This window comes from Malaya genurostris, chromosome 3, assembly GCF_030247185.1.
Source record: "Malaya genurostris strain Urasoe2022 chromosome 3, Malgen_1.1, whole genome shotgun sequence".
Taxonomy (NCBI): Eukaryota; Metazoa; Arthropoda; class Insecta; order Diptera; family Culicidae; genus Malaya; species Malaya genurostris.
The window spans coordinates 263,778,403-263,797,016 of NC_080572.1; the positions used below are offsets into that span (position 1 = coordinate 263,778,403).

At 37.1% G+C, this 18,614-nt stretch overlaps 1 protein-coding gene across 17 annotated transcripts in view; it reads left to right on the forward strand.

The window, feature by feature from the left end:
- LOC131436556 (calmodulin-binding transcription activator 1) overlaps positions 1-18,614 on the forward strand; it is a 477,355-nt gene that overhangs the window by 344,655 nt on the left and 114,086 nt on the right. For all 17 annotated transcript variants that reach the window (XM_058605326.1, XM_058605327.1, XM_058605332.1 and 14 more), the window contains one exon: positions 16,104-16,195. In XM_058605326.1, coding sequence (XP_058461309.1) covers positions 16,104-16,195 — 92 coding nt within the window. The remainder of the gene's footprint in view (positions 1-16,103; positions 16,196-18,614) is intronic.

Sequence of the window (18,614 nt, forward strand, 5' to 3'; positions counted from 1 at the left end):
TAAATCAGATTACAGATTTTCTAAATTTAATACAGATTTGTAAAGGTTCATAAAAATGAGAAGTTAAAAGTTAGACTTTTCTCTCTGAGTATCTGTTAGTATTTGATTGCAGTACTTCTTTAAAAGTGTATTATCCCCCTCGGCCAGAGCCCATAAAGAGGAAAAAAGCGGACAAATCACATGTTAAAATGGAAATCTTTTGTGCAAATATTTGATGATGAACACTGATAAACATTTAAATTAAGATTTTAAACCAATTTGAAATGATTCATTTTATTAGTGAAAACAGATAGAGCAGATACATATTTTCTATGAAAAAATCTGGCATCTCTGTGCACAGTCTATGAAACACACACACACTTGGACGAACTGTAAATCTTGAGACGGAAATGTGTCCTTAATTGAAAGGTGAGTTTGTTTTAAATGAAAAAAAAACTATCACCAAAAAATTCTACAGTTTTGTTCAGGTACGTTGTAAAATATTATTCATGTTCCAAGTAGTGAGGTGAAGGGATGAGATGGAAATAGGAGCTCAGATGAAATAGGGAGCCGTTACCCTCCAATCACTCTTATTCTGAATAACGGCGTAACGTTTTTTCGAACAGATCCTTATGATCAAAAAGAACCGGAATTTTCATTTTAAAATTCCCGCGCTTGTCCAATCGGTAAACTTTTATTTTCTCAACGTTGGCAACACTTTTATACACATTCTGTCAAATTTTGACGCATATCGTACAATTAGTTTTTGTTTGGCGTCTATACAGAGAAGTTGAAAAATTTTCGTGTGGCGATTTTTATAATGGATGAAAATTTAGAACAACGACTCGCCTTCGAAGCGCCATTCGGTCGATTGTTGTGCGGTTTCGACGTCATATTCATAGATCCACACCTCATCACCAGTTATGATGCATTCGATAAATGTGGGGACACTATCTGCGTTGGAAATCATCTCTTTGGCCACATCAACACGACGCTGTTTTTGAATGAAATTTAGCTTTTTTGGCACCAGCCGAGAAGCGACGCGTTTCAAACCCAAAACATCAGTTAAAATGTGTTCGGCTGATCCATAAGAGATGCCCAACAACACAGCAATCTCTCTAATCGTTGAGAATTGTTCGAGATGACACTAAATCTCGACGTTTCATGCAATTCTAGGTCTTTTGGCATAAAATTTTTTTTTCCATTTCGAAATTTTCATGTACCTTCCCCTACGGTGATTTTTCAAGATCTATGAAAATTCCACTAAGTGGACTAAGAAGGGTTTTTTTAGTTTAGCATTACTGTTCTCATACAAATAGGCAACGCAAATGTCAAGCAATAGTTTGGAAAAATGATGCTGACTGTGGTACATAAACACTGAAGCATGCTTTTGTGAACTACTTGAATCAATCTGAATCAATTGGTGTAAAAAATTAGTATCCGAAATCATTTAGTAAAAGTATGAAATATATTTTCATGAGACTGTTACGATAGAAGAGAAAGGCATTATCATACCACTAGGTGGATTAAAAAGGGTTTTTTTTCCCAATCGGATTGCCTATAAAATGGGCTTTATTGCACATCTCCTTAATGTGTTAATTAGTATAGCAATTCCATTGATTGAAGAAGCTTTGCGGGCTCAAAACGTACGTATGATGGATACAGTTTCTCCATGTGTTTTTTTTTAGCTCAGACCTAATATTGTTCATATAATTTCTATCAGACAAGTCAGACTGTAAGTAAAATCTGATAGCGTAATACAAAAATGCACATTTTAATGAGAATTTCGATAAAACACCTGTAATCTTACGAGGCAACCACATTAAACAAATAACGTCGAAAAAAAAATGTCACCACTATCCACTATTATCTGCTCGACGCTTAACGGCCACCGGGCAAATAAAACAATTCATAAATTTAAATTGAAATCTGAGCCGCAGGAAAATGCGACCTTTATCTCCGAATCATTGTACTGCTGCCTGCATTCGCTCCTCCGGCCTGCTGATGGGACAAGCGGGGGGAAGGGCAGTATTTTCGCTGACGAAATTTAACATTTGTTGGTACACAATGTTGTCACCATCCATCCACCCAGTGCAATCACTGTCTGACTGACTGACCAACCAACCAACCGACCAACCAACCAACGAACCTTTCGTGGGAGGGGAATTGCCGGCATTGAGTTGATGGCTTCATTTAGCACCGCCAAACCACCGAATTCGCTGGGATCGACAAAAGTAGGTTCGCGAAAAGATTTGTGCTTTCATCTGGCGACTGGCATTCCGTGTTCATCCGTATTCAACGATTCGAATAATGAGGGTAATTCAGTCACAATTTAATTATTTTATAATTAAAGTAATGATATGGTGTATAATTTTAAATTAAAGCCGTATTAATATGAATACCGCGCTGCACGAATACAGATTCAACACCCTTCATGTCGGGATCAGGGCGTATGTGAATCGGCGAGCGGAACAGCCGAACTATAGGGACTTAGCGCTTAATACCAGTTAAGTCCAAAATCGAAACATCGGTCCAGAGATAAAAACTAGGTCCCTCGTGGTATTCGACCGAAAACAAAAAAAAACTTGCCAGCACGCAGGGGTTTAACAGTTGAATAGCTGAAAATGATTGTGAGAATCACCAGAAATTTCGACTATGTGTTTCAATGTTTTTCGTACTTGTAAATTTTTTGATAAATCAATTAGTTTTAGTTATAGTTTTAACAAATTTGAATATTAATTTTGAATGTTTCGAATAAAAACACTATGCACCTCCGAAGCAGGTATGTGCACTTGTACCACAACAGCCCAACAGAAATGATTCAAAGCTCAGCAAATAAGCCCTGTGAATTATTGATGGAATTTCAATGGAAGTGACAGAGATCCAAACAGGGGACGAACAAAAAATAAAATGGAACCGAAAGGCACGCGTCCTTCCGCGTGTTTATCGTATAATTTATTTCAGCAAATAAATCAAATCATTAGCTTTAATCAATTTATCAAATTGTAGGCTGCTGGTGGCTTACACATAATGGCAGCTTAAGTGATGGAGCAATTGAAAGTTGAAAAAAAAACGTGAGACGGCCCATTAACCAAACGATGTTTCCTTCATTTGCATATTTCCCATAGTCGATCAACAACCTTTCAGGACAGTTTGCCGTTTGACTCGGTTCGGCTGTTAAAGTACTTCAAAAGTAATACATTCCAAAACGGTGTTGTTATCTGCCGTGAGATTCCGTCCGTCTGTTTGTCTATCATGGCTATATTTTTCCCCTCGCCCGGTGTGTGGGCTTGGTGTGGTCCAACGTAAACGGAACGGAATTATCATTAGTTTTATGTGAACCGGCGGAAAAATAGTCGTCCATCAAGGAACGAGAAATGCGATTTCCCTGGCTTGATTACATTGGCAGACCGAACGTATGTAGCTGGACGTGGGGATGTGCGAGTCAAGCAGTCGAACGGAAGCGCGGAAGAAAGGTTTTAATCTACCAGAAATATGATAATGTATACAAATTAAAATTGTTTATAATATAGAATTTTAGCATGCGATTTCGAGCCGAAAGGTTTCACTGCCACCTCGTTTCAGTTGTGCATTTGAAGTTACGTGATGGTGGTGGTGGTGGAGGTGGAGCTGCTTCTGTTGAGGATTGTGGCTGCATTTGTGCCTTCTATTTCATGGTTTTGGTCCGACGAAGTTTCTTCAGTAGTGGAAATGAAAAGAAAATTGTTGGTTTCGGAGCGTATTGTAGCGAATTGCATTACGATTACGTGCAAGTCGCAAGAATCCCGCTCGGTTCCAACTTTAATGACTATTCTTTCGCTTGTATTTTGATGTTTAGGGTTTGGCTCGGTGAGTTGTGTTGCGATGTTTTGGAGTAAACATTCGTTTGGTTACTTGAAATGCTAAGGACCACCCTGAGTTGTTATGCAACTGAAACATTGTTGTTATCCAATTGAGTGAAAACTCTCGAGTAGAATTTTTTTTTCGACCTGTTATTCGATGAGGGTATTTATGATATAAATGATGTGCGATTGTGGAGTTCTTTGTACTCGGAATAAGTTGTGAATTTATTGGAATTAGCTCATATTTAGCCTAGGTGAATTTCTTTGATTAGTTGTTGAATCAAGCCTCATCCTTGCAATATAATATTTATTCAATTTTACGTCTTTTTGCCTTTCTAATATAAAAAGGCTATGCAATCACTGTGAAAACCGACTTTACAACCAAGTGTCATATACCATTCAACTCAGTTCGCGGGATCACAAAATTTTTATTTTGTTTCGATTATAGAGGTTTTAAACTTAAGGTCATTCGCCTCTTCGAGTGAGAAAAACTTTCTGAACCTATGTGTGGGGTTGGGAATCGAACCCAGGCGGACTGCGTGAAAAGCATCGACTTACCCATCACGCTATACCTGTCCCCAAGGATCACAAAAGGTATGTGTGTGTGTGTATTTGAGTGTGTATGAATGTATGTTTGTTTGTGACAAATAATGTCACTCCATTTAGTCAGAGATGACTGAACCGATTTTCACAAACTTCGTTTCAAATGAAAGATCTTATGACTGCTATTGAATTTTATCTTTATCCAACTTCCGATTTCTGAATTACAAGGTAATATGTGCGAATCTATGAGAAAATACACACTAAATATCTTAACCGATTTTGCATAATCTAATACGCAAGTAAAAGGCCTTGAAATTTTTTTAAAAGTCCCCGAAAAGTTGATCTAGGTCCGACTTCCGGTTTCGGTATTACAGCGCGATAAGTGAATTAACATATATTTTTCCACAAGTTATGGCGAAACAAGGTACAAGTTTGTATAAAACATACTGGTAAATTCATCTAATAGGTAGATCTAGTTAATTAGTGGATATTCAAATCTACTCTACAATTACTACTCCCCGGCTTGCGATTCTAAAAGCACCGATAATAGTAAAGAAAAGATTGAAAAACGTGCTTAATCCACCTAGCAGTGAGATGATACCTTTTTCATCAATCCGCATATGTTTTTTGCATGAATATTCTTCGGTGTTTTAGTACTCATGACATTATTTTAATGAATAATATTTTTTAAGACGCAGTTTGAGATTTTATTCATTCCAACATTACCGTGTAATGTCGAAACTGCAAATCGGATCGAATTTAAATTTAAACGTGTAACAATCGATTTGACACTCCATAAGATGTCGAAGTAATTTCCACTTTAGAGTTTGCGGTTATTTACGGTACTTCTAGAGCCGGTATTCAGGAATCAGCATACCCTAAAAGAATTCGTATAGACATAAATTAATATGACGTATGAATTGCAATAGTTATAAGTTCAACTTTTAAGCTTTTTGGGATTCTTTTATATCGGTTTGAATTTTAAAAACTCATCACCCTGTAATTCCAGAATCGGAAGACAGAATCGGATAAAATTCATTAATTTTGTATGGGACCATGTATCCTTTAATTTGATTTTTTTTGAGAAACGATTCGATACTGGAACCGGAATCCGAAAATCGGTGTAGCCGAAGTCAGATAAGTTCACCTGAGTAACTGTATAGTTTACATGAGGTTCAAAATGTTTGAAAATCAGTGTGGTCTTCGAGAAATCGTAGTGCGAATTAAATTTTTGAGTTCCTCCCAAATCAAAAACTGAATTCCGCTAAAACTGAAATAAGTTTATTTGGTTATCGACTATCCAAATCTGCAAAATCGATAAACCTGACTAATTTATGTGAAATAGACATTTTTATACTAATCACCCTGTATTCCTTAAACCGGAAGTTGGATCTGACTAAAAAGCAAGATGTTTTGTAGGATCCTAAGACTTTTCATTTGTATCTTAGATCGGCTCAGCCATCTACGAGAAAAATGAGTTGCATTATTTTAATTTCGTTTCACATATCATCTTGTGGTTCCGAAATCAGAAGTCGGATGCAAACCTAATTCAAGGACCTTGTTTGGGAGTATACGACTTTTCATAGGAATCTGAGTTTGTAGGAGAAGGTTCAACCATCTCCGAGAAAATTGAGTGAAATGATTTGTCACACACGTATTTGCTGATCTCGACGAACTGATTCGAATGGTATATGGATATTGTGTTCTTCCAGCATTTATTGCTGTAAGTAGTTTAAATCAATATATTTATGGAATTACTTTCAACTTGAAAATGCTGCCATCATTTGGTTTACACATATCATGTTCGAAAGATTATGTTGCCAAAAACGAACCGTGCTGAAATAGGTCCGAGGCAAAATTTCATGAAAAACGTGTTTAATCCACCTAGCAGTGAGATGATACCTATTTTTATCAATCCGCATGTGTTTTTTGCATGAATATTCTTCGGTGTTTAAGTTTTCATGACATTATTTTAATGGCCGTCGTTTTAAGCGACAATTTGAGATTTTAATCACTCATTACTCTGTAATGTCGAAACTGCAAATCGGATCGAATTTGAATCTAGAAGTGTGATAATCGATTAAACATGCCATGATATGTAAGTTCCACTCTAGAGTTTACGGTAATTTAAGGTACTTCCAGAGCCGGTATTCAGGAACCAGCATAACCCAAACCGATTCGTATGGCCATATGACGAATAAATTACAACAGTTTTGAGTTCAACTTTGAAGCTTTTCGGGATTGTCATCTTCTATATCGGTTTGAATTTTTAAAATTCATCATCATGTAATTCGAGAACCGGAAGTCATAATTGGATAAAATAATTAATTTTTGTATATAAGTTTGTTTTAATTAAAATTTTTGTTTCTGAAATTTGATTAGGCTTTTTTTGAGAAAACGATTGAGCTTTGAGAAACGATTTTATACTGGAACCGGAATTCTAAAAGCGGTATGGCCGAAGTCAGATAAATTCACCTGAGTAGCTGTACACTTTACATTTGTTTCAAAACATTTGAAAATCAGTTAAGACATCTTTGAGAGATCATAGCACGAATTAAATTTTTAGGTGCCTTCTGATCGACAACTGAATACCACTAAAACTGAAAAAAGTTAATTTTTTATCGACTATCCAAATCTGCTAACCCGATAAACCTGATTAAATTATGTGGAATAGACATTTTTATACAATCCCCGAAACCGGAAGTTGGATCTGACTGAAAAGCAAGATGTTTTATAGAACTTTGAAACTTTTCATTTGAATCTTAGATGATTCTTAGATTTCATTTGCATCTTAGATCGGTTCAGCCATCTTCCAGAAAAATGAGTTACACAATTTTGATTTCGTTTCACATATCATCCTGTAGTTCCGAAACCAGAGGTCGGAACCAAACATAATGCAGGAACTTTGTTTGGGAGCATACGACTTTTCGTATGAATCTGAATTTGTAGAAAAGAAATTTTCCGAGAAAATTAATTGAAGTTATTTGTCACACACGCATTTGCTGATCTCGACGAACTGATTCGAATGGTATATGGATGTTATGTTGTTCCAGCATTTATTGCTGTAAGTAGTTTAAAACAAAATAATTAAAAAAAATTCTGCCATCATCTGGTTTATATATGTCATATTCGAACGATTATGTTGCCAAAAACGAGCCGTGCCAAATTCGGTCCGAGTCTAAATGTCACGAAAAAGAATGCTGTACACAATCCTTTTGGTTCTTAGAAACAATTGTATGTAACAGTATAAAAAATCGTGTTTTCCGTTGCTCCCAAGCATTTCTTTGTCATACAGCGCTCAAAACTCCTACTGCTGGAATAGGGGGAAAAGTCGCTTACAGAAAAATTTCGATATCTCCGTTAAAAATGGACGGATTTTAACAATCTATGGCTTGTTGGATAGGTATTACCGTGCGGAATCTAAGTCTGAAAACATATTCAATTTTCAAGGTCAATTGTGACAGATACTGTCAAAAAACTGAAAATTTTGACATAAAACTTTGTATAACTCAAAAAGTAAACATCCGATCTCAAAACCATTCAATAGCGTTTTGGGTGACGGGGAGACCTTTCATTTGCGACTAGTTTGATGAAAATCGGTCCAGCCATCTCTGAGATCTCGACCTCTTAGTTGACAACAAACATACGGACACACACACATACACACACACACACACACACAGACATTTGCTCAGTTCGTCGAGCTGAATCGATTGGTATATGTCATTCGGCCCTCCGGGCCTCGGAAAAATTTTCGAAAGTTTGAGCGAATTCTATACCTATTTTTTATATATATAAAAATAGGTAAAAAGATGCTGTACACAGTCTTTTTGGTACTTGGAAACAATATTTTTAAAATCGTGTTTCACGTTGCTCCCAAGCATTGCTTTGTCATTCAGTGCTCAAAACTCCTACTGCTGGAATATGAGAAAATGTCGCTTACACAAAAATATCGATATTTCCGTTAAAAATGTACGGATTTTAACAATCTATGGCTTGTTGGATAACTATTACCGTGCGGAATCTAAGTCTTAAAAAGTATTCTGTTTTCAAGGTCAATTGTGACAGATATTGTCAAAAAACTGAAAATTTTGACATAAAACTTTCTATAACTCAAAAGTAAACATCCGATCTCCAAACCATTCAATAGCGTTCAGGGTGACGGGAAGACCTTTTATTTGCGACTAGTTCGATCAAAATCGGTCCAGCCATCTATGAGATCTCGACCTCTTTGTTGACAACACACACACGGACATTTGATCAGCTCGGCGAGCTGAATCGATTGGTAAATGAAACGGGCCTCGGAAATTTTTTCTAAAATTTGAGCGAGTTCTATACCTATTTTATTTATTTATAAAAGAAGGTTAAACGGAAATAACTTCGATTTCTCAGAAATGTTCAAACCGATTTTTACAATTCTTGATTAAAATAAAAAGCTCTCATTGTCTTCGAACATAATGTGCAATTTCATCCAGATCCGACTTCCACTCCCGAAAATAAATGGCGATGTTTTGACACTACTTATAAACCATCATACAAAATTACGATGCCAAACAGGTACGCATCGGTACGTGCTGATACGGAAGAAGGAAACTCCATCGCCTCCATGCGCCTTTGTTCGAAGTGTGCTTTGTTCAATTTTTATTTTTCAGGGTAAAAATCTGTAAATCTATATCGGGGAACAAAATTCTGTATATGGAAATGATAAGAAATTAATGCGCAACGAAATGAAAAAGTCATTAAATCGAACCTGAAAATGATAGTTACTTTTTGTTTCGAGGTAGCAATGTTATTGTAATGTAATTGTCACTCATTTACTTTTACTATCTTACATTATGGCCAAAGTCAAAATTTTAGTAAACATGAAGAATTACGATAAAATAATTTTAGAAAAAATAATATTTTTTTAATTCAAGAATATAAAAGTCAAGTCAGTCAGATGGCGTTGGAGAATATCTATGTTGGCCGCATCCTTCGGTCCGTGTGGGTTCGCGGGAAACATCCTCAGGCTACGAAGACCCGGCGGGTGGCCTGCATGTTGGTCATCGACTGAGGCGGCTTTCCGTGGTGATATTGCCGAAGAGAATGAAAGAAACAGAAGAAGTAAATTGTGTGGAAAACGGAGTAAAAAAGGGGGTATGGGAACGAATCGACTAAGAACGACAAAAGATCTAGTTAGTTGACACCGAGATGGTGAAGAGACGAGGAAACGAGTAGCGAAGCGTCATTAGCAGATGGGACCATTTGTAGTGTTTGTGTTAGCATGATCACAAAATCATGATTTTAAAAAACTTAGGCTCAAATAAAAGGTCTCATAGGTTGCTATTGAATTTCATGTGTTTAAAATTGCACACCGTCATTTAGAGCGACTATACAAAAAAGGATAAAATATCTCTAGGTTTGGCTCTAAACTGATTTAATTTGTAGGCTATATTAGTTACGTTGTTAAACTAACCAACTTCGGTTATACCGGTTCCTAGTTCCCGGTTTCGAAAGTACCGGACAAAAACTCTAACACGAAACTCACTCAATTTTCTCAGAGATGATTTGATCGATCTCAAAAGAAAGGTCAAAAGAAAGGTCTTGTATCAAGGGGAACGTGCCATTTGAGCCAATATGTTCTGATTCCTGATTGAGTTTATACCCAAAGAAAGTTTCTAATTTTATTCAAGTTTTAAAAAAATCAAAAACAGTTACAAAACAGTTAAAACAGAATCTTCTAGTGGTACATTTGAAAATATGAGTAATATGAGGAATGTATCATGACAGGTTTTTTTATACATAGATTTATTTTATGCGGCTCATGAACCTAACAGCTAGACAGAATATTAATTTCGATGTATTTAAAATGTCGGTACAGGGTTTACCGTAGTGAGCAAGATGACATATAATCAGCTGATTTTCGTAGGTAACCAGTGATTTACAAGGATTCCACCTATTATCTCACGTCAAAGCATAACCTACAAATCGAAACAGTTTTAAATTTCAAACACAATTCTTCCTGATATTCCGGATGCGAAAGTCGAATGGGGATAAAACTCAATAGTTACCTATGAATCCACACGACCTTGCATTCCAATTTCAGTTTGTGAAAATCGGGTAAGTTATCTCTGAGACAAGCGAGTGAGTTTGAGTTTTTGAAGAGTTTTTGGTCACTATTCCGGTACTTTCGAAACCGTATGACCGGCAACTAACATAACCTATCAATTGGCATAGTTTTGAACGCAGTTCAAAATTATTTGTACGTTTTGTGTATCGTTGAGTGATCATCCTGTTATACCGGAACCGGCAATCGTACCCGGACAAAACTCACGAAATATGTATGTTATTGTAAGACTTTTTCTTTTGAAAAGTGAGAGAAAATCGGTAAAGAGAAGTGATGTGATAACGAAAAGTAAATAAGATGTAGCGGAAGTTAGTTCGTTTGATCACCAATTAATACGAGCAACAAATTAAAGTAGCTTTGAACCCAATGCAGAGGATAATATACGGTTTTGCATAATCGCTTTTAACGGCCGTTTGAAATTTAAAACTCTCATCATCCTGCCATTCCGGAACCGAAAGTTGGATCTGTATTAAATTTAGAAATTTTGCGGGGGACCACAAGACCTACATATTTGAATATAAGTTTGTGAGAATCGGTTGGGATATTTTCATTATTTCCGTTACCGGAATCCGGTAATGGCAACGTCCGTGCAGTTGGTGAGGTCATCCACTCATAAAAATTACACATACATTTGAGAAATTAGCTAATTTTTATATCTTCTATAAAATCAAACTATTGTATTAGTTTTATTAAGAGTAATAGGCGTAACTTTTATCTACTACTATCAATTTAGATGAACGTACTTCCAGTCATCTTTCGTATTTCCGTAGTTGTCCATCCGGTCACTATAACTAAAGCCTTGGTATTACATTCCTGTAGTGGAATTTGACCTTCTGTTTCAACAGACTTCGCACCAACCCGAGCAAGGACAAACTATACCTGAAAAGACAGAGATAAATCTTTAACTGAATGTCTATAACATTTCTGCGAATTATAAAACTAAACTCCTGTTTTCGAATGCTGTCAGTTGAATGAAAATTTTATTCAACTACATTACATCATGTCGTATTTTGAATAGACTAACAATAAATTTTTCTATTGCATTAGACGCTTCAGCTCAAAGAACAACCAGTTAAAACAATTGAGACAGAAATCGCTATTCTGTGACGACTGAGTTAGCCACAGGTAAAAATCTAAGAGTGATCTGCAGTCGCCTACAAAGAAGCTTAAATATTTTCAGTGATTATATGTCAAAATGGAAAATTAAACCAAATGCAGCAAAAACGCAATTAATTATCTTTCCTCATAAGCCAAGAGCTTCTTTTCTTAAACCAAATAATAATCACATTCTCAAATTGAATGGCTTGGAATTGACATGTTCTGATCAAGCTAAATACTTAGGTTTAACGTATGACAAAAAACTCACTTGCAAGGATCATATTGAAGGAATCCAGGCAAAGTGTAATAATATATTAAATGTTTATATCCTCTTATAAACAGAAATTCTAAGCTCTGTCTAAAAACAAATTGTTAATTTATAAACAAATTTTCAGACCAGCCATGCTTTATGCAGTACCAATTTGGTCAAGTTGTTGTTCCACCAGGAAGAAAACGGTTCAAAGGATTCAGAATAAAATCCTGAAAATGATTTTGAAGCGTCCTCCCTGGTTTAGTACAAATGAGTTACACAGACTCACAAATATAGAACCATCAGACGTAATGTCACAAAATATTATAATCAAATTCCGACAAGAAACGATGCAATCTTCAATTGAATTGATTCGCTTCCAAGAATGTTTTGTCAAGTTTTGAAGTCAATCGAAGTAGAAATCTTGGGCCTTTGCGCCGAGCTCTTGCTTCTTCGTAGAATGAGATAGCCTTAGATAAAGGTCCATAACTTCCAGAGTTTCGTTCTAATAGGCTTAAAAATCTCACAGAAAATTCTTCAAAGTTTCACTTTAAGAAAATATAAAGAAAATAATAAATGATTTTTCCAAAGTGTTAGACCCTACCCGCCCCTTAAAGTGGAAGCATTTGTTTCTGAACAAAAAATATGAAAAAAAAAAACATTTTTATTATTTTTAATTTCGATTATAGTTTATTTTGGTTGAAGGAGATATGTTACAGCTATTTTTTGAAAATGATATCGCGTAAATGGCCACTTTTGGCTTTGAGTACAAAATGTGCCCTTCTTTCGGCGTTTTTCATCGTTTTGGCCAATATATTGGTCGATATGGCGGCAATTTCACGACGTAGGTTGTCTTTGAGTTGAGCTATGGTTCTTTGTTTATCAGCGTTTATCTTGGATTTAAAATAGCCACACAAAAATAAGTCTGGTGGCGTCAAATCGGGCGATCTCGGGGGCAGAGTTGTCATTTTAAAATCAGTGTTTCAATTTCTGTGTACCATCTGTGTTACATATTTTCGATCATAATCTGTGAAAATCTGTGAAAAACGTTTTAAAAATCTGTCACTTTTATGAAATATTCATAAAAATATGTAAAAATCTGTAAATTTTTATAACATCTGTGTTCTGTGACACAGAATCTGCGTGGAAAATAGGCAAACAATCTGTGGTTTTACAGAAAAATCTGTGATTATGGTAACTCTCCTCGGGGGCAGTCAAAATCACCGTTTTTCGATATGACTCGTTCGGGGAACAATGGTCATAAAAAATGATTGTTAGTCAAGCTGTATGGCATGTTGCACCGTTCTGTAGGTATTCAAACCATACCGATCGCCATTAACGGTTTTCCGTGCTCCATCATCGTCTTGGCAAAATAAGGACCAATCACCATATCCGCACAAACATCATATCAAAGTGTAACTTTTTGGTCGTATAGAGGCTATTCCTCAATCAATTAAGGGTTTTCAGGGCGTAGAACCGATAGTTTTGCTTATTAACGCATCCATCTAACTCGAATGCAAAGCGGAACAATTTCAGCGCATTATTGTGGTGTATACTATTCCATGGTAAATTTCGTATTGAAATGACGCTTTCAACGCGGTATGTCATTAGTCGATCTGACAATTCTGTCAAACGTTATTGGGTTGCCCGATGCTTCTACTTTAAATGGCCCACCCTGTAGGTATATCAGATATTCCATGCAATATACAGATGAAATTCAGTTTTTGCAATGACTGAGCGGAAATATATATTGGAGAAGCCAAGTGAAAGAAAAACTAACAGAAAAGATGAATTTTTGGAAAAAGATACGCTCAGAGACAGGACTCGAACCTGCGTTCTTATGCATTCCGTGCATACGCGCTACCATTTCGCCACTCTGATCTTGTTTTAGCCACTGCAAAACTCGAAACAGACACAGTAGCAACGTACATCGAACATGGTCTACATCCTGGCCGTCTCACCCGACCGATATCTCACATCCAAACATCTTCTCTGTTCATCAAACACTAGTCCTCTCGCTTTATACCTATTTCTCCGATCAAGCATTGAGTAGGAGAGTGTATTTATAATCGCTTGTCACCTTCTTAATGGTGCCAGTCGCTGGCTGGACATCGTCAGCGACAGACCCCTATGAAGGTTGTATTGATTGTCTGCCCTTTCCTACCAGAAGCAGATTGTTACGGAAAATCAAACCGCAATTGTTTTTAACGATTTATTAATTTTTAGTTTGACGTAAAGCCGCCATGACTATGTTCAGTTTTTGCAATGACTGAGCGGAAATATATATTGGAGAAGCCAAGTGAAAGAAAAACTAACAGAAAAGATGAATTTTTGGAAAAAGATACGCTCAGAGACAGGACTCGAACCTGCGTTCTTATGCATTCCGTGCATACGCGCTACCATTTCGCCACTCTGATCTTGTTTTAGCCACTGCAAAACTCGAAACAGACACAGTAGCAACGTACATCGAACATGGTCTACATCCTGGCCGTCTCACCCGACCGATATCTCACATCAAATTTCATCTCACAGATGAAATTCGCCGAATAAACTCGGCCATTACTCACGGGAAAAATCTACAATTTTATGCACAGTTAACTGAAACTATGGTCTCGAGGAGTATTTCATTTCCAACCATCCAGCTAGTAAGTCGAAAGCAGTCCCATCCCGGATTCAATTGGCGTTCGGATTCCGACGACGACGATGACGGTAGAAAGTGAATCTCTTATGTGTATCTCGCATGAACATAATTCTCTCCATCGGGAGAATAAATCGCTAATTTAAGCTAAATTATGTATATCACCCGGCAATTTACGACATTAAAATTTGTCCCGCGACGAGAAATTGACTTTTTTTGGTTAGGGTAAGTGTCCCACAAGCCATCGAGAAAGTGTCTTCAGCAGAAATCATACGCACAGAACTGAAAATTTTGGATCCGGTTTTATGACCACTTCAACTACTTCGGTGGCATATTTCTTTGGTGGCGTGGTGCGTTTTGTAGTTTTACAACCTAACGCACCCATTCTGTACTGGCACTTCAGGGTAAAAATTCTCATCGTCGTCATCCTAGCAAAAAGAAATAATCGTTCCCAGCGGCAATTCATCTAGAGAATAGTTCTTAACCATTGACCGCACCGTCGCTGGCTCGGCCAGTTCCCCATTTCGAGGTTTCGAGCGGATTTACGGCCGAACGCGGCATAAATCATCAACAATAAATTATAATATCTTACATGCTGAGCAGTAATCTGTTATAACAAAGACGTCCACTGCCAAAATATATTCGATTGGAGAGCGAACGAACGAATAATAATGAAGTAAAGTGTCCTGCAGGACATTCCCCGCTCCGATGGGGGTTAGTCAGCAGTAACATTGTAAGTAGCTAGCGGCCTACCAAACACGATTTTGATTAATCAGATAATGGGACATACCAATTACAATTCAAAGTTGGCCTCGATATGCTTCAACGGATTCACGAAAAACAAGAAAATAAGTTAGGAAAACTATTCAGCATACACCTTGGGTAGAGATTTGTAGTGTAAGTCAAGTTTCCGCACTGCTATGAAAGTGCAATTGTTCCAACTAAATATTTTCAACGCATCAGTGGACATTCCGTTGCGGCATCAACCCACCCGTCAGTAGTGATAACGTCGGACTGGATGACCTGAACCCGAATAAACATTGTTTCTCATCAGTCACGAACCATCGATTCGTTTGACGGGGCTCACGGAAGGAACACGTTTCTTCCTCTTCGTCGTAAAGTTGTATCCGTAACACCTCGCCCCGGTGTGCCATAAATAATATTTTCCTCCAGTGGGGAAAATTGTAAACGAATTGAAATGAACAGCGACTGAAGAAGGGGGTGGAGGGCACACTCCTGCTTCGTCCGTTCCATGCGAATTGGGAACACGGGAACAACCGTGTCGTAATCCGGGTCGTAAAATTAGAATTAAGTCGTAAAAGCACACAATCAATCCTCGTTTATCTGTGAATAATTGAAAGGGATTTTCATTGCCTGCTAACGAAGTTAAGCGTGAACTGTTGTTGTGTTTAACATTTTTGTATTTTCAACACCGCTCGGAAAATAGCTTCGGCAAATTAGCTATCCCGGCTCGATAAGCCCGACAAACAGGAAACCACAGAAATGTGCGCGGGATAATAATTCAGTACAATTTACTCGCAATTTTCACTCGACTCGGGCACTGAAAATGGACCATTGCATAGACGCCAAGATTTTCCTGATGGTTCGCCCTCTATAAAATTCCTCTCGTCTTTTCCTCTTTTCCAGATGGTGAACCGATCAAGCTTCCGGAAAATTTAGAAAGTTTACCACGGGCTGACCATTTCCCGAACCAGCGACATCGGTGGAATACTAATGAGGTGAGTAAATGCCAAGAATTTTCCGTTGTTTTTCTCACCAAAGATTGAAAAACGTAGCTGGGAGTGTGTGTGTCTGTGGGTTTGTGCGAGTTCGGCTAGAGATTGAAAGATTGAAGGGTTGAGCACTCTCTCCGCACAAGTTCCATCGTCGTCCTTCCGAAGACTAGCGGACTAACTTCGGCTGACTGGACTGGAACAATCTGGCTGGCGGCGGAGTTTTTCCTCGCCTGGCTAAACAGTCAGGATGGACGAAAGAGCAAACAAAAAAAAAAGTGGCTAAGGAAAAAGGAAAGATCAAGAGTCAAGAGTTTAATATTGGGCGGAATTGTTTTATATTTTATTGGATTACAGTCCTCTGGTTGAATGGAACCTTGTTATTCGGGCTTGGTATGTGTGTATGTGTGTATGTAGTTCCCGGTTTTCTCTCGTTACTTGTGTACTTCGTTCGTGTAGTATAAATTGTACGTTCGTCGTTGGTTTTCTAGTGAACGCACGTTTTTCCTATCCAGGGATGGTCAAGCGTTTCGCCTCAAAGGTTAACTTGTTTTGTTTTCTTCTCATATTATCGTCACTTGGATATTATCATTCCATACAACGGCCAGAGGGAAATTTCATTTTTCATGTAGCATATTTCTTTCGTTATTTTTTTTCTGTGTGCTACTTCGTGAAATTTTGCGATCGACAAGCGGCGTTAATTGCATGTGATGCAATTCGAGAGCCAGATAATTTTAGTACTGAAACAATGCGAGCATTTTTCGAAACGTGTAACAACGGCTGAGAGGCAATTGGTTCACCAATCACCATTTCAATAATTTCATCTTTGTTTCTGATGTAGTGATTATTGAAAGCGTTGTTAAACATTTGTGTTCTTGGTACATTTCGTCAAAAGATCAAACTTCCGCATTCTATCGCCGAATGGAACTCGTACTCTTGGTGATACAGTGATACAGAGTAATAAAATTACACTGTTGTAAGCAAACAAGACAAAACGTGTAATCTTGTGGCGTTGTGATGTGGTCACCCCGTTATGATCATCGTTTCAGACATCGGTTCCAGGCCAACATGAAAAATCCTAATAAATAAAAAATTCAAAAATTTTAAAGTTTCAAATTATCCCGACCTAACTTTGAATATTATACATCTTCATTTACGATATATTTTGTAACTTTTGAATCGAGTGAATAAAATTCTGAAGAAATGCATTGTGTATTTTTAACATTTGTCGATTTTCAAAGTTGTTCATACAGTAGTTCTAGTTATGTCGTCGAAACATGAAACTCTGTAATCGAAAAAAACTTCCTGAGCTAGGATATTTGATTGCCAAGTCTAAGTTCCATGTTCCGGATGTTGTTTGAAAAAAGAAAATATCAAAATTTGCATTTTGCCTGATTTGTCAGCTGATATACGAATGTGGTGAAGTGAGCGTTCCCATTATTACATCCGGAACATAGAACAATGCATTGAGAAGCGTCTCTTTCTATTCATTAGGAAGCACAAAGAATAAGCTCTGTTTGGCCTGATCTAGCATCCTGTCACTATGCTCGAAACGTTTTGGAATAGTGCCGAACTGATGGAGTCTATCTAGTGTCAAGTAATGCCATGCCAAAGCTATTAAAACTGAATTGAAGATGAAGAAAATTTGGATGAAAATTACAAGGAACAGCCTTATGGGGTTGTTCGAACTGTTGATGTTAAACTACACAAAATTTTTGTCAATTTTTTGTTACTTTTTTGTACTTTTTTATCATTTGTTTGTCACTGTTTTGTTACTTTTTATCACTTTCTGTCACTTGTTTGTCTCTTCATTAACACTTTTGATGTGGAACACATCTTTATTTTCTATATAGGGGTGTAAATCAGAAACTCAAAGAAAAATACACGTAGAAATATGGTCAGGTTTTAAACACTTGCAGCTCAGTATATTTTGTATCAATTATTAATATTATTTCATTATTTGATTGGAAATATTTCTAAGATTCGATTTGAATGTATCAAGCCACGTATTTTCAATTATAAATGATTGAAATTTTGATTAGTAGCGAGCAGTGTCCTATTTTGTCTGCTAAACATCTCCGGCATATCGGATTTCCCTGCCATAGGACGACGGTTTTGAAGGAGTAAGCGATATATCAAAGTGAAAGTATCGCTCTGATTGGTCAATCGATCCAAAAGCGAAGCACGCGAATCTATAAATAGCAGCAAAATTATAGCTAACGTTTCAGTCTTACGCGTAGTATGCTAGAGGTAGGTTGTTGCTAGACAGCAAGACAAAAAGTGTCATAAAACGATTTGAAGCTTTAATCGGTATGCTCTGATCTTGTGTCATGCAAGTTCGGATGAAATTCCATGTTATGTCGTTTCGCCTAAGAAATTGACAACTACCCCAGGGTAAATTTTCAGTGCATAAGATTAATTTCCA